We start from the raw sequence: 26,497 nt of genomic DNA on the forward strand, positions 1-26,497 counted from the left end.
CCTGAGAATACAGCAGAAGTGAGGGATATCAAAGAAAGCTTCAAGAAAGGAGGCATAGACTTGGGAAATGAAGGAAGAATGAGAGAATGGTAGGTCCCAGCATACAGAGAAGTGAGGGTGAGAAAAACTTGGCCCAAGGTTAGAGATGAAGAAAAGAAAATTGAGAGCTAAAACCTTAGAAAAGGAGGAAGTGGGAAATGGAGAATAACTTCACAGTGGGGAAAGCCAGATCTGTAATTAATAGAATAAAAACTATATTTTATGTAAAAGCTAAAATACCACAGTTGTGAGAGATCAAGGCCACCATCTGCCTTTGACAAGTCTGGTTAAGAACACAGCTTGTCATTTCTCAGGTTATCCCGAATCCCCAGCACAGGCCAAACTCAAAAAGGTGTCAGGCTATTCCCCTTACTTATTACCTATCACCACAACTGGAAGATCAAAAGCTGTGTTTTAATATGGCTTGGCAAGTAGTCCTGCTAAATTTTAGTGTATTTTTTTTCATACTTCGTTTAAATAAAATTTGCACATGCTTCTTTCTAGATGAAGGAATTCATACAGAAACTAAATTCACACTATATACTTTGAGATTATTATGGTGCACCTACAACTGCCTGCAGAAATCTAGGCCACATAGCACTTCTGAAAACCATGGTGTCGTGTCACCACTGAAAGTGCAGTGTTTAAAGCATTCTGATAACTTCTAAATCCCAGATTTCTTCTGATGTGAAGGTTCTGCAAAGTTATGAATACGAGTTCTGATGTTCCACCAACATTAAAACATTTTCAATTCCTATTTTCGAACACAGGAGTATCAGAATGTTATCCTGATAAGCCTGGAATCTGGAAGGCTTTTGAAAGCTTCCATGCTATAATTCAGTATTTCCAATTAGCTGACTACCACATGAAAACTGCAGCCTAATTTTTCAAGATTTTTTAAGAAAAGCGTCTCTTATTTATTTTAGAACACCATCCATGCAGAATTCTTTTGTTTTGAGAAGAACCTAACACAGCTTTTGAGAACATGCTCGAAAACCAAAAATGACAGCACAACACTTATGCTGTAATTCATTACACTGCCCAGGGGGCACACTGAAGGCAGGCAGTGATAACAACTGGATTTTTCCACTGCAGGGAAAAGTTATACAGGTTGGAGGAATGAAGCAGGTAAAGGAGAATTTGGTTTAATTTCGTTCAAAAAAAAGGTTTTGAAAAATATCACTTTAATGGAAGAAATGAAAAAAAAACCTTCTTTCCCAAGGTGTTCACTGATCGTTGGAGTTAAATGGACATTAACACTAAAAACTCCTAAAATTACACTTAAGTAATTAGGGTGAAAAATATTTTTATGACTAAACAAATTTTTTCAAGTCTTCTGTAAAGTAAAGATTTTATTAATTCTTTAGAACCACAAGAGCTGACATACAAATAGGGTATGATCTCCACACTCAAATATTTTTGATCAATTCTAAAGAATGAGCAACCAAAATGTGCCTTTTTGCTTCTTTAACTTGTAAATCTATTTCTTCAGATAAATTCAGACATAGTCCTATATAAATTATAAATATATATATTGCAAGCAAAGACCCAAATTATTTTACAAGAATCTTGCAAAACAAAAGTTACTTTACAACAGACAACCATCTTACCAGCCTGTTTATGCGAACAAATTCTTCTGGGGTTTTGGCCCATGGTGGAAGTTCAACATCAGACACAACTGTTCCATCATCCATCACTCCCAGGTTGTAATTGTTACTGTTGACAAATATCTCTGGGAGGTAATAAAATTCAGGAATCAATTCCTGTAGATAAATGAAAAACAATGCCATGTTATAAATTCTGTCAAGAGGATGCACTGCATCACGTTAAAAAATATTTACTAGAATGGCATTAGGGCAAGAGAATATACAAAATTCTCCCACAGACATCCCCCTCCTGCCTTAGAAGGGAGAAATCCTGCCTTTGGACTTTCTAAAATTTAAACCTTCAGATTTGATAAATCCTTAGCATGCTTTTAACATGACAAAGAACTAAGACACAACAGGCTACAGGACAAAAATGTCAGAACACTGGTTTTGACTGCGTATTATACACAGAGAAACTTATGAACATCACAAATTAATTATGAACAAGTAGTATTTAGTGGAAATAAACAGGCAACCAGTGATGTTAAGAAGTCATAGAAAACTGCTTCTTTCCCATTTTAATACAATCCACATTTCAAAGTGCTAATGCACTAATGGCACTCTACAGTTTGGGTGAAGCTAGCACCATAGATATTAATTACAAAGGTGTAAAACCTATTTATATTCTTATTCTCTTTAACATAATGGTTATAAGAACTTAATGTTTAGGCTATTATCTAAGATTGTTCAATGCCCAGAAATAATTTTTTTGGTAAATTCTAAAATCCCTGGAGTTATGCCACATGTTCCATTGGAAAAAAAAAAACAAACAAAACCAAAGCTGAACCAGGTCTATATTTTTTATTCATGGAAAGGTCATTAACTCAATTATGTGCCCAGGCATAATTTCACACACACGATGAGAGAAGGAAGGAATTTCACACAGTGACAAGGTCTGCACTAAATGCCTTGTCAGGATCATCAGTGCTCTAAACAAGTGTGCTCTACAGGCCTGTGCTGAACATGACTAGAACACAGCATTGACACCTCCCTGGTTGGCCTGCTCTGCCACCTCTGCAGGCACAGCTATGCCAAGCATGGTCGAGGCAAAAATGGAAACACATGCAGCACAGGAGTTGCAATTTCCAAGCAGAGAAACAAAGTAATAGTAATGGCTCAACAAAAATTTTATTAAGCGGAAAACGATACATCCTAGAGCAGAAAGGAACACAATATGCTAAGAAGCAAAATTAAGCTCAAACTCATAAGGATTTTTCTCCTGGATAAGTGGATTGTTTCCTTGTTTTGCAAACAGATATGCAACTTCCTAAGCATTTTATAAAATACTCAGTAGCACATAAACATACCTAAGTTAATGTGATTAGAACCTTATTTACACACTTTTATAAAAAAGTCTGCAAAGTCTTGGCATAACACTTCATAGAAAGAGCCGATTAAGACATAACATATATACTTCTGCCCTATATGTATTTTAAAGGTAGGCTGGTTTTTTTTGGTTTTTTTTTTTTTTGTGGAACTTGATGTTGAGACTTCAATACACCCAATAAAGCTGGCAATTTGATGGATTTAGAAAAATTGAGCCACTAAATTAGAGAATTTACTCCCTTTGTAAAGAAAGGATCAATACATGTAATTGCTTCAGGAAGTGTATTTCATAGCAAATGAGTGGTGTAAAATTGGTGTTCCATACAGCAAGTGCAAACTGCATGACACTTAAGAAGAAGAAGAAAACATCAGACTACCCCACTGGCTTTGTCTTCAGTGGGTGTAGGATGCAGCTACGCCAGAAGCTCAGCAGATCAGACCCGAAACCCAGTCTTGACATGGGTCAACGGATCAGTGGTCTCCCAGATAGCCCCTCAGGGCCAGCTATGGCATGAGCGGCTTTCCAAATGGCTGAGTGCAATAGGGAGGTCATCAGATTGCGGACAAGGTCAATCCGAAGTAGCCAGGGCAAAGACAGGAAAGATCAAGCAGGAATTAAGCTATTATCACCTCCATCCTTGTGTGAAACACTCCTTGGCTTTGAATTGTACCTCTCTTTGTTTACAGTCACCTTAATTAACTAGGCAGGGTAAAAACGTGCTTCTGTACCAAATGCTTGACAAGTACTTGATAAAAAGGGAGATTTGAAACTATTTGATTGTACAAGTGAAAGAACAAGAATGTAGCGAGGATAAACATTTGCAAAAAAGAAAGCAAACGCTGAAGTTGCTATAGTTTTTATTATCACAGACAGAAACCAACAAAGAAAAAGCAGAAAAGCACAAGACTCCTAATTTGATAACAGCGTGTACCACAAATATGAAACCATACCATGATTCTAAATACTTAAAACATAAGCTCATTACATATGTTACCGATGCTTTTATTTCTTCTTTAAATCTATATATCTGCACAGCTATTCATTAGTTTCTTTCAAGATCAGAAAACGTTCGGCTTTCTAGAACACATTGTTTTCATTAGATTACACAGAAACAATATGCTGTCTGGAAACTTCAAAATTACCAGTAACTTCTACTAGTTTGACTATTAGAAACTTTTCATAAAACTTTTCATTACTCCAGAAATGAGTTTTCAGAAAGTTTTTCACTGTCACCATAATGACATGTTTATACAAAAGGAACTTCTTTATTATGTGATTTTCTTCTCTTGACCATGTGCTAGCATTTATCCCTGGGAAAAATAGAGTGCAAACTTATACATAGGCATTGGAAATGAGTAGTATTTAGTGCCCATTTTCAATGGCTTTTTACCAGTAAAAATGAAACCATTAGTTAAAGGAAAATAGTTTTTCCTAAAACCAGCAAATTTTATTAACAAAATATTAATTTTTATCAAGCTTACAAATATTCTGCATGTATTTGTTAACTGCAATCCTTAACAGTCCTTCTCAACTCTGTGGGGTCTTTTTTCTTAACATCTTCACATCGCATGCACAGACTGACACTAGAACAGCAGATGCTGACTCGTGTGTAACTCCACTAACGATGGAACTTCTTGGACACACCGAAATGCTAAAAAGATTATTGAACACACTTTTTCCTTGTTTTTAATGGGTGGAGGAAGGAAGTATGAGTGTTTTCACACAAACATCACATGAAGATGCAGGACACGAGGGGCCAGTGTGAAGGATCATTTAATATCTCACCCAGAACAGCAACAAGGACTGGACTAACGCAGGGCAGAGAAAGTCTTTCCATGGATATTCCGTCAGCTTCTTACAGTTAAATGGTTTTGAACTTATCTGTCCTTCCGATTTTTAACTCATTAATCATGGGTTCCACACTGTAGTTTTGTCTACACAGGTTTTCCTCTGACTGTTCTAAAACTGCTCCCTAACAGTTTCAGGGGATGGTTCTAGTACCCATAATGTGAAACACAGTAAATGTTATTCCTTTATTTGCTCTTTTGTATGTCCTTGTGGATACTACAGACCAATATTGTCACATTCTTTCTCAGTGATCTCTTTTTGCAAGCTAAAGGATTCTAGTAATTTTAGATTTGCTCCCACTGGAGGTCTTCCCTTCCAACTAAAAATTCTGGTTGCCTTCATACTTTTTCTAACCCTATTGAGTCCCTTCTGAAATTTAGCCCACTCAGCATATGAACAGAAATAGTAAAATTGCCCCACATTTCTTTTATTGATATGATGTTGCAGAAAAACAAAAAATCTTTGTAATTTGTTGAAGCTCTTGCTTTAGCACAATTGTGTTTGAAAATTATTTTCTAAAATTTCTCTGTTGGAATTCTCCAGTTCTACAAGGTAGAGACAGACATGCTTATGAAAAGCAACACTTCAGTCCTTCTGCCATGTTTTTCATTACAACTGATCAAGGAGCTCACAGTAAACATCAACATCAGTCTAACACACGATATTTATAAGTGCTATATATTTTTTTAAAAAAGTTAAATAAAATTTGCCGTATCAGGATTCATCTTAAAATGTTTATAAAATTCTGTGAATAATTACAGTACAATTTTTCTCTAACAAAAACTGCCCTGTAACACATGGAAACAATGATTCCTAAGGAAACATCACTAAAAAGATTTCTCTACAAACACATAATATCAACAGAATGTCAGTTAAACACTGGTAATTTATTTCCACTTATGGCACCAGGTATAAAAAAATCTACACAAGATACTTTGTCTCTCTAATGCAATGATGTTATTCTTTTGTTTAGAAAATAAATTATGCATTTTGAAGCAGAGTTACATGACCTGCATTGGTGTCTAGAAACAATGACATCCCTAATCATATTAAAACATTTATAAGATAACAAATTTTCAAAGTAGATTATTTGACAATCATATTAAGCAATATTAAGCCTACGTATAACCTGTCAAACAGAATAATAAAAATGCATATTAGAAGTCTGAGTTTTTATTCATATTGCCACACTTTATTTCCTCTGTTAGGGGACTTAAATGGCATTCAAAAATATATATGAATTCATTAAATTAACTCAAATTTCATTTTTTCATCCCATGTCAATGAAATAATTTTCACAACTGTGGGAAAGTATAATTTCCAAGTACCCTTGAGTTTCCTTCCATCTGCTATATGTGTATTATTTCTCAATAGGAAATTGTCAACTAAGAGATTGTCTCAAGACATTGGCTGCAATTCTGCCAACTTGTAAGAAGAATACTTCAGCAGGTTTCCATTAAAATTCTAAATTTCATCATTGAAGAAATTAATTTTGTCAATGTTTAACCACTCTGGTTAAATTCTAAGCAATTATATTTTCAAATATTGCCTAGTTTAAGGAAAATATTAAAATCTGCTGTAATTTACAATTAAGCAAAGAAAAAACTCCAGATATTTATTTAGTAGAATAATGAAATATATGATAATTAACAATTAACAGTTGATTCATAATTGATCAGTAAGATTTTATTAAGTCTATACTTCATCGCATTAAAAAATGCATCTTTAAGGCACTTTAAATCCTGTTGGTTTATATATATATACATATATATATGTATATATATACAAAATTTTACCTTTTACTGAGAATATATGCAAAAGTATGCAATGGTATTTACTTACCACACATATACAGTAGGTAATATGTAGCTGAGGTTCATTTTCCAGAGAAAGAGGAAATAAGTTGTATATATAACTACATTCTTTTCTTCCATTTTTTTTTTTTTTTTAAATTAACTGGGGGTGAAAAGAATTTATGACTGAATCATAAAAAGGTCTAGACGAAATCTTGAAAGGTCACTTTGTCCACCTTTCCATTCACAGACAATTATAAACATGTATTCTTGACAGATGAATTCAAGGCAGATGTTTCTCTTCCTCCTTCTTTTAAAACTTTCAGTGACGGGGATCCTTGGAATCCCCTGAGTTCATCTGTTCCCACCACCAGGTATTTCTAACATCTAGACTGCTTTTGCTGCAGCTGGAGCCCATTGCTTCTCCTGTTCAGGCTGAACAGGACGGGCAGGCAGCAGCTGCCCCTTTGTGGAGGAGCAGGATTTTCCTCAGGGACTGCGAGATCCGTTCCCAACACCACTTTCGTACTCATCGCTGTTCTCCCCCTGCAGTGAGGATGGACAGAACCAATTCTGGCACGCTGGCACACTGAACAGGAAGGATACAGCAGAATTCATCTCGATACAAGACAGAAATTCTTTTCAGTGAGAATTGTTGTTCCCTGAACAACAACCCCAGAGTCTCCATCACTGGAGGTTTTTAGGATGGGCTTGGTCAAGGCGAGAGATAATCTCATCTAGGCTCCCTGTCCCACAAAAAAAGTTGGACCAGATGATCTTTCAGGATCCCTTCAGCCTTAGTGTTCCATGATTCCAGAAAATGTGCCTGCCAACCAAAATCCCCAGCCCTCTAAAAGCATTACAACTGCCAGTGTCAAAGCACTTCATGTTTCTGTCCTTGTTCATCTTTTCTCTGAAGTAAGCAACCTAAAACTGTCAACTTTATACCAGTGGTCTTATTTTCTACACCTCTGGCCATTCTCCTTTGGACTTCAGCAAATTTGTCCGTAAATTCCTCAAAATTTGCAATTTAAACAGCTATATAAGTAGTTTGGAGTAGATATTAAAAGTACTTGTTTCATTTTCAGTACAATTATGACTAGGTGTAAAAGAAGTAGACCACAGATATTAGATGGAACTTCTTGACCCAGACACCCAGATGTCTCTATTTTTAACTACTGCAATTCCTATAGATTACCATACACAAATCTGACTGAATTTAGAGTATATATTTTTCCTTTCTAAACTCAGAGAAGCGTTTTTGTGTCATGGAGCTTAACACAAGTTTACAGAAAAACATATTTTTCATGAAAAGGAAAGATCTGCATCCTAAATACATTAAAAGTTTTACTAGACCAGATATAATGTTCATGGTTAAAAATCTGTCCATGATCAACTCTAGCCATTAGCCTAGAGATGATTCAGAGGCAAAGAATTAGAAAATGGATGAAAACTTCCAAGTTTTCAGGGGCTACTTCCAGAGCTCTCTGCTACAGTCCATGGCTTGAGACAGTGGTTTAAGCCTGTGATTATCATTTCAGTTGTAATTTAGTTCTTAATCTCAGGATCCCAGTCGTAACGAAATCATGATATCTTTTTAGCATCCTCCTGCTTCCCAAGCTGTCCCCTCCAAGGACACTCCTGAAGAACCTTGGTCGAAACCAGTACCCCCAATCCCAATAGTGTTTACACAGACCAGATGCCCACTTTATAACACTTTAGTACACTCCTAGGAGCCCAAGACAATCTAAACATTATAGCAGACATTGCTTAATACCATTAAAATTCAAAGAGACTTTAAACAAGAAGCTTGACTTGAAGAAAAGCTGTCTTAAACGGTGTGACGCTAATGAGTTTTACAACACAGTTAACTTGCCAAAACAGCATTTCTGTACCTAAAATTAAGCTGATGAGGATCATAACTTGCCATATCTCTTGTATGAGATATGAATTCATCACAACAGCCTTACACTAGCTGTCACTGACATGTGTCATATCACACAACTGATTTTCATAAATTAGTATCCATTTTATGATGGAACAATCTGGAACAGTGTAACTGGAGCTTACTAATGTCTTCTGTAAGATTATGGTCTTCAAGCATCTCCTTTTGAACAAAACTAATTAAACTAACCAAAATGAACCCCAAGTCATAAGCACATGTAAAAGAAACAAACATAAAGCAGTAGAGGAAAAGGTCTATGAAGAATGGTACATGTCTCTATCCTACTGACTGTAACTTGGTTAAAAATAGTCAAAAAATCAATTACATTAAGCCAATCTAATTTTCTTTTCAAAAGAAAATTTCACGAGAGGATGGTGAAAGAAAAAGTGTTAAGGTGTTGCTTTGCTTTTGAGAAAGCCCTCTGAGACTGTCTCTGTCTCCCATGACACTCCTATAAGCAAAGCAGAGGAATGGAGATGAGATTAGGTTACAATAATGTGGGAGTACCCAAGCTGTAAATCCATATTCCAAGAGCAGTTATCAATAGTTCACTGTCAAAATGGGAGGACATGGTAATGGAGTCTACCCTGCTCTTAATACCAGTCAATAATCTCATTAATGGCCTGGCATAGAAGGTGCAGAAGCAAAATTACAGATGACACTAGGAAGGCAACGCAGCTGTTTGGAGGACAGCAAATGATCTTGAAATCTATATATGTGGTATAAAGAAGAAAAAAAAAACAACCCAAAAAAACCCCATCATCAAAGTATGACACTTGAAAAAGAGAAAACATATGCTAAGTGCAACATGGGTAACAATTATGCTGTTGCAAATATAATGACAAATAAATTTATTGCAACAGTTTAGCTACCAAACCAGAAGGAACAACTCTTTCTGAACAAGTACATGCAAATATACTGCCAGGCTACCCATGTTTGCTTTTCTATGGTATTAAACAAACTAACCAGGACTGTTTGCACTGTAAATTAAGAAGCAACTGAGTTAATGATAATGCCTGTATAGTATATTAAAAGTACTAGGTGGTACTCTCACAGAATTGAAAAACATTCAATATTCTTCAGTGTAGAAGATTTAACTTAAAAACACATGGTTAATCATTTAAAGGCAACAGTCCTGAGCTAACTAGTAAATAACAAAGAGTGGCAGTGAGACACTAGCAAACCTCCAAAGGAATTTTAATTTTCATTGCTCAAATAAATAGATGAGATAAACTAGGAAATTAAATTTTATGCAACATATCACCTCTTGAAATCAAAATTTGGAAAGTTCAACCAAAGGTTATACTACAGTGCAGCATTAGTTTCCTGCTTTGATCATCAATCCAAGGCTTTCACAGGATATTGACACAGATTGCTTATGACCACACATATGCTTTAGCTTTCTCTGTTTTAGTGGTACCAGCCAACAGGAGTTGGTTCCAAAGCTAACTCTTGTTAGTCCTCCTTGTCATATACAAAGCATCCAAGTAAGATTAACAATAATCTTAGGATAGCAAGCATCAATAACTGCATTCATTCTCTTCACGTGAGAAGCAAGGAGAAATCATTTCTTTTCATCAGCTCAGTGGTTCTAAATGTCACAATTTTTTTTCAGCTGGAAGAGGAATAAATCCTTCTTTTTCCTTTGTGTCCCCTACTTGCCATTAACTAGAGGAGCAAAATTATGTGCTCCACTTTATTCACGCTCTTTGACGCATGTGTCAACTAAACAAATTCAAGCACTAGCAAGCTAAAATGTTGCAATTCTGCATGTCGAAAATTTCTAGAGACACATGGGACACTTCAGCCATGTATTTCACAAACACTTGTAAGACAGAGCACCACGTCTCAGAAGATTTGTTTTTCACAGCTGTAGCAGAATACTGAGAATAGAGGTATTTCCAATGAAGATGGTTCTATGCATTTTCAAACATTTTCCTTTCAGATTCTTTAAACATATCCTATGGAAATCTTTCCTCATCTCCCTTCCTGGGAGGGAAGGGAGTGTCCCAAACTCATCCAGTCTCATCCAGTCTCACAAACAGACTACTCTAGCCAATCTTAATACTCATTCAGATGCTTCACAGCAGCATAAGAGAATTCACAGCAATTCACAGTCTCAGAAAGCTGCAACTTCAAGAGATCATCCATAACAGTAGGGATGATTCTAATGGTGGTACCAGCCTGCACCTGTATCATTTCCAAAAGATACCAAACCATTTCTGAAAAACCCTCCCTACCCTAATTGCCAGGGAAGAATTAATTGGTTTTATTTTTCTGTTAGAAAGGTTACTTTGACATCTAATCAAAATCTCCCTGATGTTTAAATCCATTAATTCCTGTTCTATCCAGTATGGTTCTATCCAGCATGGGTAGCGGAGATTTTTGCTTTTTTTTCTTACAGCTGTCCCTGTGTAATAGAAGGATTGAAGTTCCTCCTCAATCTTCTCCGCTTTATAAGAAAAAACAAGTATAGCTACTCCATCTTTCACTGCATTATATTTTCAAGACCTTGCATTGTTACCAGTGTTCCAGTGTGGATTCTCTCCAACTGGCCCACAACTATGGATGTAATATTCCAGCTAAGACCTTATCAAAGCTGGGCAAAGCTGAAGATTTATGTCATACATTTTGAAAGTTACATTATGTCCTGTTGATGTATCTTTTATGAAATGTTACTCACCTTTTGTTATACCACAATATTGTTAATTCATGTGCACTGGTGATGTACTAGAGCCCAGAATTTTATTTTTTTTCCTTTGCACAGCAGATTGTTCCTTGTGTTATAACTGTACGAGAACCAGCATGAAAATTACAATTCTCACTTTTCCCTAATAAACTTCACCTAACACTTTTCTCAAATAATTTTTCCTTTCCGCAAGAAGTGCTCCCAATTCCACTATACTTCCAGTACCTTCCAATCTAGTATCAATGGGAATTGAGGCCTAAACTATTATCATCAAGAGGAATTTCACTCAGTACATCTTTCAATTTTAATAATGAACTGCTGGTAACTATTCTCCAAACACAGTGGATTCTTTTAGACAGAGTAATCCCAGCTCACTCATAAGACAATGTAAAAAACTAAGATCATCATCTGCTTCTTCTCTGTTTATAAGGTCTGTTACCTTTTCTCATCAGAAACTGTGATTGCTTTGACATAATCTCTCCTTGATAAACATGTGTTTCATTTGCTTGTCTCCCTGCTATCTTCCTGGCACTTAAACACAGTCTGATTATTTGTGTAAGTATTTTTCTGTGAATTGTAGTTAAGCTCACCTCATAATTTTTTTGCTCCCTTTTTCTTCCTTTTTAAAAACTAAATACTTGATTTGTCCACCACTGATACCTTTTCTCCTCCTCCACTTATCAAGAAAACCCCAAAAATGCACTGTGAAATTCCATTTGCCAGTCTTATAGGTTATAAGGAAATGAAGGCCATGAACACAGTTAATTTGAAAAAATCTAATGTGTTTGTATATTCTGAACTGTTCTTTCCCAATTTTGTACAGACATTGTATCTTTTTGTAAGTGGTATTAATTCCACTAGCCACTGATTGGCTTTGATTCTATTAGTGGGACTCACAAATGCCAGGAAGACATCACTTTTTCAACACTATCAGTTGGCAATTTTTGCATTCCATTAATTTGCAGATCAACCCATTCCTAAACTGTCTCCTCATTATGCATACACTTACAGAATGATCTTGTGTTACTTAAGTCTCTTGCTATTGCATGACATCCTTGAGCTAAGCCTCTGACTTTCTTCACCCTATGCTTTTCCATCCTCCCTTCCATTAAAAAAACCCAACTCTGATACTAATCCTTCTTCTTGGATTTGAGGTCCACAAAGCTTTCCCACAGCTGACAGCCTCCTTGTCTCTTTTGTTCCTCTTCCCAGATCAAAATATTCCTCAGATTCCAGACTCATTTGTTTACCTTACTCCTTCCTTCAGTGGCTTGCTATCCAAACCTCTGCCCTTGGAATTTCTATGTTCTCCTGTCTTAGCTTCTTGATCCACTTAATTCTAGGTCTCTTTCTATACAACAACTAATTACCAGATAAATTTATCTTCTGTTCCCACCTACTGTAGCCCTTTGTTCCTCTACTCAGTATACAGTCTTTCTGGAGGCTGCTCCCAGATCTCCCTCTCAGTTCCTTACCCGCCCATCTACTTATTCCTCATCATAAAACTAGTTTTTGTCCCTTCTGCACAGCCTCCTGCTCCTGTTTGTCACAGTCAAACAAGAAAATAGGCCACTGCAGAAACTGCCCAAAAATAAGGTTGGATGTCTGGTGTCAGAAGTACATAAAATAATATGAACTGAAACATTCTTACCTTATCATGCAGAAGCTTGAACAGGGTATTTAACGAAACTCAGTGGTCAGAAATCTATACCAGTTCTACTGATTTTACAAAGGCTTAAAACTTGTGCTGAGGAACAAAACGTTAGTGAAGCGTATCTGTTGAACAAATTTTGCCTTATTTCAATCTCAGGGCTAAAAACATTTGCTACTGAAATATTCTAACAAAACTAAAACCACTTGTCACCTCACTTGAATCTTTTCCCAAGTGGTAGGATAGCTCCCAGTCTTCTTCTTTCTCCTTTTCATAACCTACATTCACAGCAACAATAAAGGCAGGAGCAGTCTAAAATATGTTAACACCATTCAGGAAATTTTTTACCTTGATATCAGAAGTGTCACGCTGACTGTTGCGCCACGCCCTCGAAATAGATGAAAAGGTTCTGTCTGCATGATCAAACTTCCCACCTTGCAGATTTAGGAAAAGTGTTGTGAAGGGTTCCTAAATATATATAAAAAGATTAATTAAAAACAACAAAGTATTTCTTTAGAAATTTCAGGGTAAGAAAAAAAAAGGATTTATAATTCTTGTAGGGTATAGTTGTTAATGATGCTATTTTTCTGCCAGACACAGATTAATAGCAAAGGGTTAATTCCATTATCCAAGAATGAGAAAAACAAACTGATGCTTACTTGTCCAATAAATGATTTTTATTCCTACTCCATGCATTTATACTCAGATAAAGCAAATAAAACCTAAAGAAAATACTCACAGACTGTAGTAGAAGCTACAGTCATGACACAAACTGCTCTCAACAACACAAGAAAGGTCGGATATCTTACATATTTTTTAAACTAGCATGTAACAAAAATAACATGTTTTACTTTGTTCAAAGTGATCTCTTAATGTAAAGGGTAGCATTCAATACTGAAAGCTTGAGGATTGTTATTGTTTAATACATAATTTATGATTTAGGAAAATGTTTGGAAGATTTAAAAGCCTCCTCTTAGTTAAAGAACACTTAAGCACATATTAGTGGATAATTGCTTGAAATTAGCTAAGCTATATAAATTACTTCAAGGATTTATGTATGCTTGTACATTCTAACAAGCTTTAATTAATGATGTGCTGCTAATGCTTTCCCAAAGAAATTACTTCCTAGGAGACAAATCACCTTTCAATTTTATAGAAAAATGCATTGTTTAACCAATACGTTATCAATATGTAGCATCGCAAAAGTTACTCCCATACAAATTGCAGCAGATTTTTAAAAATTAATTATTTACATCACAAGATTTCATGATCATCAGAAACCAACTCACACTCATTAGGAGGTGAAAATTAAATACATTAATTAAGAACCACAAATGTTTGGTACTTGGTCCAGTCAGAAAATATTCAAAGAAGGAAAGTTAACCATGTTTAAAGAAGTACAATATACATTAAAAAACAATTTTTAAGAAGAAAAAGTTTTACTGATTTGAATAGGCTCTATCACAAAAATTAAAACTTTCTGTTTGAAATTTAGAACACATTTCTTCTATGCTACTGATTACTAGAAAATTTCAGCACTCTCCTATGCCGTTGAGTTTTAGTTTACTCATTCCTAGACATTTGTTGCTTTCATTATCATTCAAAGGAAAAGCATTTTTAAAATATGTACTTACAATCCTTAATAGCCACGTGAGTGCAAAACTTGCTGTTGAGTAATGTGTGCCATAGTGAAATTTTGGAACCTGATCATCTTCCCACGATTCGTATCTCTCGGCAAAGAATGCTGCTCTCTTTGGGTTCAAAGCTCCAATAGGCTGCAAGATTTGTAAAAATAAATTAATTGAGTAAATAAAAATAACGCGACTATTATCACAGCAAACTCCCCATGCTCTCTGGGTTTGGTGTTTTGGAAAAGGTGATGTTGGTTTCTGTAAGCACCTGAACAGATCAACAAACTGGTGTTAACTTGTGGGCCTGTGGATGGGTGTGCATGCTGCATACACTGTCAAACCAACAGGAAGCAACAATTACAAACATCTCTGGACGGTTTTTTTTGAGAAAAAAGTATTGACTGATAGAGTGGAAGAATATTAACAGTGGACATGGAATTTTGACACTACTATTCTTATTTCTATGCTTTCCATTTACAACCTTAAGACAAGTTTACTTAATTTGTAAAATTTTAAACCTGGAAAGAAACAAATGAAAGACCAGAATTTCTATATAAAAACATCGATACAAAGGAAACAACATACGTATGACTAAAAATATCACCAATTCTTTCACCAATTCTTTGTTCAGTGCTTACCTAGCAGATAAACACCCAGGGTTTTACTAAAAGGAAATATAATATTTTGTTATCTAAAGCTGTTTATTTCTTCAACAGACTTTTACATAAATGACTGGGGAAAAAAGAGATCTATAATATCTTTGGATTGATGTAAAATATATATGCAATACAATTTTGTATACATATTGAGTCTGTATGTTATTAATGCAAATTATGTTCATCTGTATAGACAATGGTTGCATTCAAGTATATATATATATTTTTTCTTTCTCTTCTTCAAGAATAAATACACTTAAAAATACGCTACAAGGTAAGGAAAAACTTGAAAAGAGAAATCCTTGAACAAAATTATCAGCAATCTAGTCCTTAATTCAAGCACAGTTCAAGTGAAAAGCTATGTCGGCTATTCAGATTATTATTATTCAAATAACTGCTTCTTTGCAGTTCATGTGAAATTTGGCATACAAGCTTCAAAGTACTTTCTCTTCTAGGACAGATTAGATCTTTGAATGACCTAAGATCTAATTGTACATTTTTTACTTAGAGCAGCTTTCCCATTGCAGTAGGATAAAGGAAACATCTTAGGTTAATTGCTATTTTTGCAGTTCACTAATTTGAAATATAACCCTTTAAAAGAAGTTGCTCTTGTATAAAAGGATTTTTATCTGATTTAGCAAATTTATTCCGGGGAAGTATGAAGCTGACTCCAAGAAGTGTCTTTGTTGCGAGAACCATTTTGGAATCTACATCTGCACTGATTTTTCCCTAAAGACTCAGCTATGCTTGAGGGGGAAAAAGAAGAAAGAAGGTCATTGGTAGACAAATAATATAAATTAAAAATAGAAACAGTGTTGTGTTGTATGGTTCTGTAACATTTTATGTATTCACTTTATCTGCCTCTATTGTTATTATTCTCCAAATGAGTATAGCCCAAATCAATAGTTATAGAATTACATTCCTTGAATATAAAGCCAAACCCAATTAGAATTGATTTCATTCTCTTCTCAAAAAAAAAAAAAAAAAAAAAAAAAAAGGTATCATGCAGAGATCTATATAGCCACAATCCACAGTATTGATTTTAGCTGTTATTGTTACAGTTGGTTTCTGAAGCCTGCAACAGGACAACTATCAAGACATGTCACATTTATTTGCAAGCGAATAAAAAAAAGTCTCCAAATGAAAAAAGCTTGGGGGGGGGGGGGAAGGAACTGTGGAGCTGTGCACTGACAATGATACACTATCAGCTTACTCAGAGAAGTTACAGTGGGAATACACACATTGAATTATACATTACACGAATGCACTGATTTATTGTGGTAATAACATCCACCTCATTAAAAGATTCTGCTTTGCTGCAGTTGGAGGGCTACATATTGTTTACTGCTATAAATTAATGGCAGCGCACAGAAGACTGTAGAGCCCTTCTAACAATAGATCTGTAATGACAGTGCTGTATATCACAGCTTCCCCAGCAGCTTCATAATAAAATGGAGACAATGTATTGGGCTAATACATTCTACCAGGCAGGCCCATATTTTTCTGACAACTGCTTCTAAGGATGAGGTGATTCTGCTGTGTTACACTGCACTGTGAACAGTTAACTACAGAATAAAGCACACAGTAGGAATATTCAAATATTATCTGACTTTTAAGTTAGTTTAAAAAAAAAATTAACTGAAATTCTGCATTATTTCATATTTCAAAATTAACAGGGAATCTTGATTGCATACTGTATTCCCTCCCCTCAGGTAAATGCCAAGGGAAAAAGAGTGATATCAAGCTAAGCTATGCTAGATGTAGCTCTGAGACGAGAAATTTAAACTACTCAACACAATTCCTCTCTGGCTACAGACCTCTGAGGAAGAACGAGGTGAAAAGCTTTCATATCCTGAAATTCCAGAGCATACTTTATTTGCAGCACCTCTTTTCCCAGAGGAAAATTAGATATTGGTGCACCAATAAAAAATGTTTATTTAGAGAGAGGGGAAAAGTGAAAAGTAGAGATAGAAAAATTCCAGTGGGCAAAAACAATGGATGAGATTATGGGAGTAAAGATGAAGAGAGAAATCACTTGTGGCTGCTAGGTATTCAAATGGTATTGAAAAAAATTAATGATGATGTGTATGGTTTTCAAGTCAGTGTTCGTTCAAAAGAGGGCCCAAACTGGAGAGAGAATTGAGGTAAAGTAGTTTTTGCTTTCACTTTTCCAGAGGTATGATCATCTGTTTTTTGACCCAAAGTGGTCATTGTTACAGCATGTGCTACAAATACGAAAGTTACAAGCTATTCTTAAAGAAAAGCCAAAAGCAAAACTAACAAACAACAACAAAAAACCACCAAACTCATTTGATGCTAATTTTTTGAGGGCTCTCAAATATAGGAATACCTCAAAATAAATAACCTCATAATTTTACCAAGAACTGAATATAGCAAATCTCCGTCTTTGGACCAAGCTTGCTTTCTCTGAGATATAACAAAGAAAAATGGTTTGCTGAAAAATAACAGAGAAAACACACCGTCTCTTATCATCTACTGCTGTCAAATATGTCCAGACACTATGGTGTACAGTTATATTTGTTAGTTCTTAGTCTTACTTTCTGCCAGACGTTGGAACAGTGACCCATCTTGTCTTTATTTTCAGAGGAGGCCCATTTGCACCCAACAGAAGAAAGTAGAATGTTCACTGCTCCTCTGCATAGGGCAGAAAGTCTCCTGGGTTCTGCCACTCATGTTCAAGAACACATATATTTTGGAAAATTGCTAATGACCTAAAATAAACAGATTGAAGTCTTGCAAAGAAAGAATTACAGTATGACTATCTACAGTTCCACGTTTAAGAAGAAAAAGAGGTGCTTTTTATTCCTATCTAATGTGTTTTCGTATTTTAAACAGCGTTACTCCAAATAACAGACACACACTGTTCTTACCCGAGCTGCCTTTCGTTATTGGTTTTTACATGTGTTTCTGTTACTGAAACAAATCTTGCCACTTTTACTGTTTCCTACCCATTATAATACTGGGAAGAGTTTTTAACTCATTAATATTCAAAATCCATGAAAGGATACATACTATGTAATATGGTAGTTATATTGCATTTAATTACTGCAAACAATAAGTAGTCAAGATACCACAGGTTCATCTTCACTGTTAACTGTTGCCTCTTTTGGTGGAAAGGAAATCTTAACAATTTAGCACTGGAAATCAGATCTGTGCAAGTGCCTGTGAGTTCTAAAACTTAAGACAGTTCCAGAAATGAGGTCTACATTGACCAGTGCGAGCAGAAAAATTTAAAAAAATAATTAGAATATTATTATTTGAAATTTGTATTTCAAAACGCCTTCACCATGGGGAAAAAAACAAATAAACAAACAACGACAGAGAGAAAATCAAAAAAAAAATTTAAAAAAAAAAAGGGAAAAAAAGAAAAAGTGCTTTTCCTTGTGACTTCTTATACTGTTTTCTTATCCACATCCAACCAGGTGCTTGTATTCCTGTGAATACAATTGTCTGTATCGCTGAATTATGTTTGGTAGCATCCCTGCCAAGTATGATGTTTGTTTTCCATGTATCTTATTTTCAAGATGACTATCTGGTTTTCATTACTGATATTTTTCACATATTTCTTTGGTCTTAAAGGACCAGAGGGACCATTAGGTCATCTTATCTCGCCCTGTGTTTGTATGACAAACTGTGAAATGCCTTTCCATTACATGATTTTGAACCCAACTGCTTACACTTGATTACAGCATGACATGTATTTGGCCAACCTGCTTCCCAGAACAGAATCTGACTCTTGAGTACGTGGACAATCTGCTACTTTTCCTGGAAGCTTTTTCTACTGATAATTCTCATGGTCATTTGAAAAAATATATATTTAAGTTTGGTTATGAATTTACTGGTGTGTTATCAAAGACATCTTAGTACACTTTTCTCTGACATATCACAGAGTCTTTATTTACCAAGTATTTTCTGAATACAAAGATACTTATAGACTGTAATTCCACTCTTTAATAAACATAGGAAATGTGACTCTTCAGGTCTTCCATTTTAAGGCATTTCTTCCACCCTTAAAATTTCTCTGCAGCTTGCCTTTAGAACTGGTAGGATATTATGTCTGCAGTTGTAATTCTAATCCATTATACTGAATGTAGGTATTCCAAATAATTGTGACACTTGAAAATTTGTAGGGACAAGGAAAAGAAATGGGACAATAACGTAAAACAAGTTCTGAAGAATACTTCCTGTTCTTTCTACGTTCACCTAAAACTAAAAAAAAATTTCAAGTACAACTAAGAGTGGCATGCAAGCATGTCTTCACATGGTCCACAGAGAACAAACAAACAAAAAACATAATTGTTCTAGTTACAAAGAAAGGACAATTATACCTTCTCATATAATTAGATTCCTTCTCAAGTAATAGACTCATTGCTTCAGGGAGCAATGCTGAGCAAATATAAATAGGTTGAAAAAAAACCCCAAACCAAACACAACAAGACCACCAGTCTATCAGTGGCCACTAAACACGACTGTCTAAATTATTTCTCTGGTTCACAAAGGAGTTAAACTCCTGGTTGCCAAACATGGGAGGTTATCTGAAGGCAAGGATGGCGCTTTACATGCCCTCTTTTCTTTCCTCACTAGGCTGCTCCTGATACTGGGTGTTTACAGATGTAAGATACCATACCGAGCTTCTGGAGTAGCTCCTCTTTTACACCTCAAAATAAATGACTCAGCAGCTTCCCACATACAAGGGCTGTGCACATGAGACCATAAAAGCCTGCCAAGAGCACTCCAGTACAATAAACCTGCCGTGAACTTCTACATGCAAATGATTTCTTTGCTTACATTTATCTCCTTATTTACACCAGTGAGGAAACACGAATAAACAGCCAGCAGCCGCCTCATTTAATATTTGCTTGCACAGCTTAGGGTGCAGACAACTGTTTCCCATCAGCTCTGTTAACGAAGTGACAAGTATAACCAGCTGACTGTGATCAGCATTTTTATCAAATGTATGATCCCTAGATATTTCCTGATACACTGCATATGAGATTAAATCCTGTAATCCTCTTATCTCAATGTTTTCAAAAATAAGTTTAATATAATCTACACATACTAAAAACCACTGAGCTTTTTTATAGAAACATGCTTACAAGCTTTCTTTGAAAAAAAACTATTTACTACAAATTACACCATGAAGCTTATCAGATCACATTAGGTTCTAAAACAATTCTTAAAACTCCAATTTCTATTCTCGGGAAACTGAGTATTCAATACAGGGCTGGAATAAAAGCAGAAAATAGTCATGTGCATGCAAAATAAAATTATTTGTGTACATGGTTTGTATTTCAGATTTTTTTAAGTGCATGCATATTCCTTTGAGACAGCAAGAACCATCAGGAAAAACTGATCTAAAGATGATCTAATAACTAGAATGTCTGGGCATGTCAGTATAAGTATTATTTAATGGTCCAAAATACGGAAGATTCCCAAAGTCCACAGTTAAAAAAAATGGATCATAAACTACTGTTAAGCAGAAAAAATGGAAGAGAAACTATTAAGCAATATTAGCGATGTTTTAGCAATATATTAGTGATAGAATATACGTCAGGTCACCTAAAATCTTGGAGAAATTTGAATTTCAAGGAAAACCCCCCATGCCTTCATATTACTAACAATAGTATCAAATGCTATTACAACCATCTGTAGCAGATTGCAAAACAACGCACTGCTGAACTGTAAACTTGCAAACTACTTAAGCACACACTAATTAAGCACACTAAAGGTTTAATAAATTGTTCAGCACAACCAAACGTGTCACACACTGTTTATCTGAGGTATTGCTTCACTTAATACTACTGGGAAGCCAAACTGAAGGGAGTTGTTATGTGTTGTCCACTTCCAAAAGGTCAGGGAGAAAGGAAGTTGTGAGCCCCTGGGAATCATGAGGCAAAATCAAGCTCCTTGCAGGCAGTGAGGAGGGTATGGCCTAAAAAGTAGCTGCCTTACTTAGAAAATAACCCTGCCAGCCAAAAGCAACCATTAGCAGATTCTGTTCAAACAGAAAGCAAACCCTATATTGTTATTCACTTACTTAAGAAACAAACAAAAAAGTATTTGTATGGATTTTGAGAGACAGGATTTAGTGAGAAGCCACATGCACTTGACTCATAGCAGGAGATGAAAACATTCTCTCTTCTGCCTTCCTTTCACAGACCATACTCCTTTGCCAACACATCATACAAGCCACAGAAATCAGCAGCCATTATACAAAACCCCAGATCTATACAAGAAAACCAGAACTAAAAACATAATCCTTTTTATTTAAACTAACAGCACAGGACCTCATGCTAAAAGCTGACGCAAATTTGCATTTTCTGCAGATTTCTGTCAGGGCACACAAAGTATACATTGTTCTGTATCATGTGTAAGCACCAAGCCTGAGAAAAAGAGCAGCAGCAGGCTAGAAATATGTACTTGGGAAGGTACAAGGAGTTTTTTTCCATAATCTGTACTGTTTTATAAAACTATTACAAGCAGATTATATCAATCCTGAAAGTCAGCTAAGAGCCTATCAGTGTATCTTGTTTCACACATGCATTGCTTTGCTCCTAAGGTGAATTCATCCATCACCTTATTCGCTGTTTCATGAGGTCTCCTGATTAGTCAACCATCACCTTCAATACCATCAATAGATTAGTATTGTCAAAAAGTTTGATCAGCTCCCTTTTCATCTTTTTCAGATTACCATACATGCTGAACAGTACAAAGTACAGAACTTCTGGAATGTCAGTGACCACCCCAATTTGGAAGCCAACCTTGTGTTTCTGATTCTGAGGTAGTTTTGAGTGATTGGCTGGATACGATATGTAAACTATTTTAATCTTGTTTAAATACAAGCTTTTAGGATCATATAATCTTCTCTTAGTAACCTTTTTTACTGATTTCCTTCCGTTGATCCACATTTTTGCCTGTTGATATTTGAGTTTTATAAAGATCATCTGATGTGTTCATCAAAGTAAGTCCACATTCTGAGAACCATCATAAACTTCTCCTTAAAAAAAGATTATCATCATTTACCATGATCTCATTTTCTGAGCACTACTTTTAAACCCAGATTATTTTTGACCCCAAGAGGCTTCCTGCTACTAGGAGTTTGACCAACTTTCAGACAGCTCCAGTTAAGTGAGATAAATCTCATATTCATTTCCCATATGGCTGCAACTTTCAACTTAGCCACCATAATGCTGGTTCAGAAATCTGAGTTCATAATCTGCTGGAGTTCAAATTTATGAATATAAAATGGAAGAGAGACCGTATCAAGAGAATAACATTCACTTTACAATAGGAAAACAGAAAACACATATTTAAAATGTCTATGGTTCAAGACATGTGTGTGAAATTACTTTATTTTGATTGCTAGTAGATTTTGTGTGCCCCATGGTTTCTTGTGATCATTTAAAAGGTCATGAACCTTCCTCAGCTCATTTCCAATTGGAGGATGACATATGTTCAGGGCACCTAAAACTGAAACAAGAGTAGGATGGACAGTAACATCAGATGCAAACTTAGGATATAATTTTGAACCTCCATGGTTAATTTTGAGCTATGGTTTTTCTTGTCTTTCAGTATTTCTGCATTCAAAGCAAAACTCCTCCTTAAGGCAGGGGAAGATTACGATTATTAGGCTTATTACCAAAATTACTCTTTTTGATCCTGTAAACTTATCTTTTGCCCTAATACCTAAATAAATAAATAAATTAATACAAAGATTGCTTGAAGACAATTAAGTGATTATAGAAACTAATACATGCATCTGAAGTGCAAACAGTATGCTTCTTCTGACTTCAAAAAGTCAGCCTCTGGTGGGAAAAGAAGAGAATATAGAAGAGAAAGTAAGAATGGCAAAGAGATGCACTCTATCGTCCACTTGTATTTTCTGTAGAGCAGGTGGTGTGACACAGAGAATTACTAGCTGAAGACGAGGAGGGGGGGAAAAGTCATGCCATAAAAGGATGGTTATAACACTGTCATAGAGTAACATAAATTATCAGAATATTTTGAAAAATTCTATCGATACTAAGAGTAGGATTTCAGAAAGTCTGTTTTGAAAATCCTCTCAGAGACACATTTGGGTCAAGCTTCAGCCTTAGCAGGTCTCCATAGGAGTTTGGGACGAACAGTTCATTATGGAAATCATATGTTTATTGCAAAATGCCTGGAAATCACATGTTTATTATGACAAAGGCCTGGATATAAATGCTGCATGAAACTTAAACCAACAAATCAGCTCAGATCAACTGTCTTTGAAAGTGAAACAAGAAATTGATACCAAAATCCAAACAGTTTAATGTCTCTAAGGACCATGTCTAAGTCGGGCTTGACAATCCAATAACTACTTAATTTAAATAAATCAGTCTTCCTCGTGGCTGAGTTCTTGCTTTTCTGCCCGATGTTGTCTCGGGCGGCCCTTGTCCGTGGTGCTGAACCCCACGTCCTGGCGGGGATGAGGTTTGCTCAGGGTAGGTCTCTGACCATGGTGCTGCAAACATGGGATTGGGACAGAGGAGCCAGACGAACGGGGCAGATCAGCCTCAGACCTGTGGGCCTCTTCGCAGCTTTGTGTCCCAGTGTTTGGCAAATGTGCGACAGAAATGATAAACCAGATCAACTCACCTGCCAGAAAGAATCATTGACCAATTTTATCATGAAGCCATGATGGAATCTGTCTGGGTGTTGGAGGCACTTGAGAGTCTCACAAAATCACTTTTCCCCATATAGAAATGGGGAAAAAATGCGTTATTAAGTCAAAACCTTTCATGGGAATATAACAGACTACCGAACACTTTAGTTTGTACTGTTTCTAATTACAAAACAGATTACCTGGTCTATACAAAGAAAGCCCATAATAGTCCTAAAATTATAGCACTGTCATGAGATGTGAACAGAACTTCTTAATCTTGCAAAGCTTTCTTCAAAGACGGTCTTTACAATTCCCTTCCCACCAGCCCTTTTCGGATTTCTCTATATATTCAAAAAGAAGAGATCAGGAAGAAAGGGCCTTCATTCTCCCATCTAGATTTTGCTCTTTTATGGTTTCCTAAATGGAACCAACAACATGAAAGGTTCTGCCCAGAGTACTGCTTTCTGTTTGAATGCTTCCCTCCTCCTAAAAATTTCTCCCAACATGATTATGCCAAATGTTTAGATCTGTTGCACAAACCATATGGAGATCCAATGTACATCTACAGCAAGACAATACACCAGTTTCTGTAATAATTTCCCTCAACTGTTCCCTATTCTGTACATGATTTTAGAGAGGATGGAGTGTTCGTCTCCTCAAAGGAGCAACCTGTGTTTCACAAAGTATGAAAACTTGTTACCTGATAATGAAGAGGATCTGTTAAATATACTTTATGTTAAAAATATCAAAATCCATAAAAGACTAAAAACAGAATGATGAAAAATGTGTCTCCTTTTCAGATATCACTGCTTCAGGCTGACTGTAGATACCTCTAACACTCTTCCTTGAGGTGATCCAAAATTCCAAAAAATACAATGCATTTTCTCCTAAGTAACATGGATTATGATAGAAAATTGGAAATATTTTATTTCCTGTACTGTACTGTTTTAAGCAGGGATTCACATTCCTGGCTTTGGAATGCTTTTTAAGTAAGTGGTATCTTTTGTCTCAGGTACAGGTGACAAATTTACTGCCTGAAATACCAGTTACAAGGCAACCAGGGCAGATGCTGAGCCCTGCAATGTCAAGCCTCAAAGGTTTTAGTGCCCAGATTCAGATGTAATTGCCTATCAAAATAAGTCATCATTGCTGCACTCACTATTGTTAGTTCTCACACTGTTCCTCTCACCCTTTTTTAGTGTCCAATTTTGAGAACATGCTTTATGTGTAGAAGGACACTGAATTCTGGAGAGTTTATCAGTTTTAAATGGTAGCAACCTGAAATCATTTTGTCTTGGAGCATGAGCTGAATAAAACGTATTTTTTGTTTCCTACATAAAAAGAACTGGTTCACAGAACGCCTGTACAGATTTTAATGCTACTCTAGACAAAAAAAATTTCTTTTAAAAATATGCAAAACGTGTACCTCAAAATATTTGTTACTTTCCATCTCTTTGCCAAGAGGTAAGAAGAGAAAACTAAACACATTTCATGCCCATCCCATCCTGTCTCCTCTTACACGAAAATACGCAGCACAAGTTGTATGTGCAGTGAATCTGTGCTCCTGAAATGGGCACCCTGCAACAGAATTCAGGCTGGTGTGCTGTAGAACAGCCAACAGTGAAGCTGACATCAGAACAACAAAACTAGTCTACATTGTCATAGTAAAAATCTATTACTTCTCTTCTGTCAAAGTGTATTTTACATCAGTGGCTCCCACATACCAATTAAACACCTCACTTCACTGAAGGTGAGGGTTATTTGTTGCCTTTGTACACTTGACTGGAAAAGAAGTCATTACATGCATAACAGCCACTATAAAATTGATGATGTTTTAGTAAATATTGCATGGAAATGATAAAAATGAGAATAAAAATATTATTATGTACACATGTAGCTATAGTACAGACAAAAGGAGATTTAAGAGTGGCATAAATTTCTTTTTCTAGTAGTGTCAGTTCATGATCTTACAGAAATGTTGTGCCTTCTGAAAGAAAAATTATTAACAGCTGTTTGCATACAGCAAGATCAAGTAACAAACTTTTGAGAGCAAAAATTCACACTTTCATATCTCATTATTTTCCATGTATTTTTACTTCTATTTTTTTCCCTACTGAAGATCAGAAACACAACAAAATTTAGTGCTTCTACTGAATAAGGAAAAGGAGAAAAATGTGGGTTTGAATAGCATAAAGTAATGCAGAGAAAGGCACATTTTCTGGTGGGAAACTGTGTCTGTTGCTTAAATAAAATATATACAGCTACAAATATAATATGTAATACTCATTCCAAACCATAGTCACCTCTTAAGAAATAAACAGTCGAGTTAAAGCAGGGTAACAGACTGGCAGTGCAACTCCTGGCATTTGTCAGGAGCATTCGTCAGGCTGACAGTAATATTAACCACAATCCATTTCAGTTGCTCTGGTTTATCATTGTGTGACTGATGTTCAAAACAGTGCCATAAGAAGCTGCTTAAATAAAGTGTTGGTTTAACCCGTACACTGAAGCCCTTTAAATCTATACTAACTGCGGACTTCTAGCTAATATATTAACAAAACATCAAACAAAACATCATGTTTGATGCTTTTGATGCTTTGTAATACGTGACCTTAACTTGCAATT

General features: G+C 35.7%; 1 protein-coding gene across 1 annotated transcript in view; it reads right to left on the reverse strand.

Moving 5' to 3' along the window:
* Positions 1-1,649: 1,649 nt before the first annotated feature.
* The window catches only part of LOC114057739 (lipopolysaccharide-responsive and beige-like anchor protein), a gene marked incomplete at its 3' end in the record, with an annotated part of 305,157 nt that continues 280,309 nt past the window's right edge, over positions 1,650-26,497 (reverse strand). Inside the window, exons 45-47 of the mRNA XM_027884383.1 lie at positions 14,573-14,713; positions 13,287-13,406; positions 1,650-1,802 (exon numbers count right to left, since the gene is read on the reverse strand). Coding sequence (XP_027740184.1) covers positions 1,650-1,802; positions 13,287-13,406; positions 14,573-14,713 — 414 coding nt within the window. The remainder of the gene's footprint in view (positions 1,803-13,286; positions 13,407-14,572; positions 14,714-26,497) is intronic.

The sequence above is a fragment of the Empidonax traillii genome, unplaced genomic scaffold (assembly GCF_003031625.1).
Source record: "Empidonax traillii isolate 1590-97213 ecotype Southwest subspecies unplaced genomic scaffold, ASM303162v1 scaffold144:size1428860, whole genome shotgun sequence".
In the NCBI taxonomy this organism is placed as follows: Eukaryota; Metazoa; Chordata; class Aves; order Passeriformes; family Tyrannidae; genus Empidonax; species Empidonax traillii.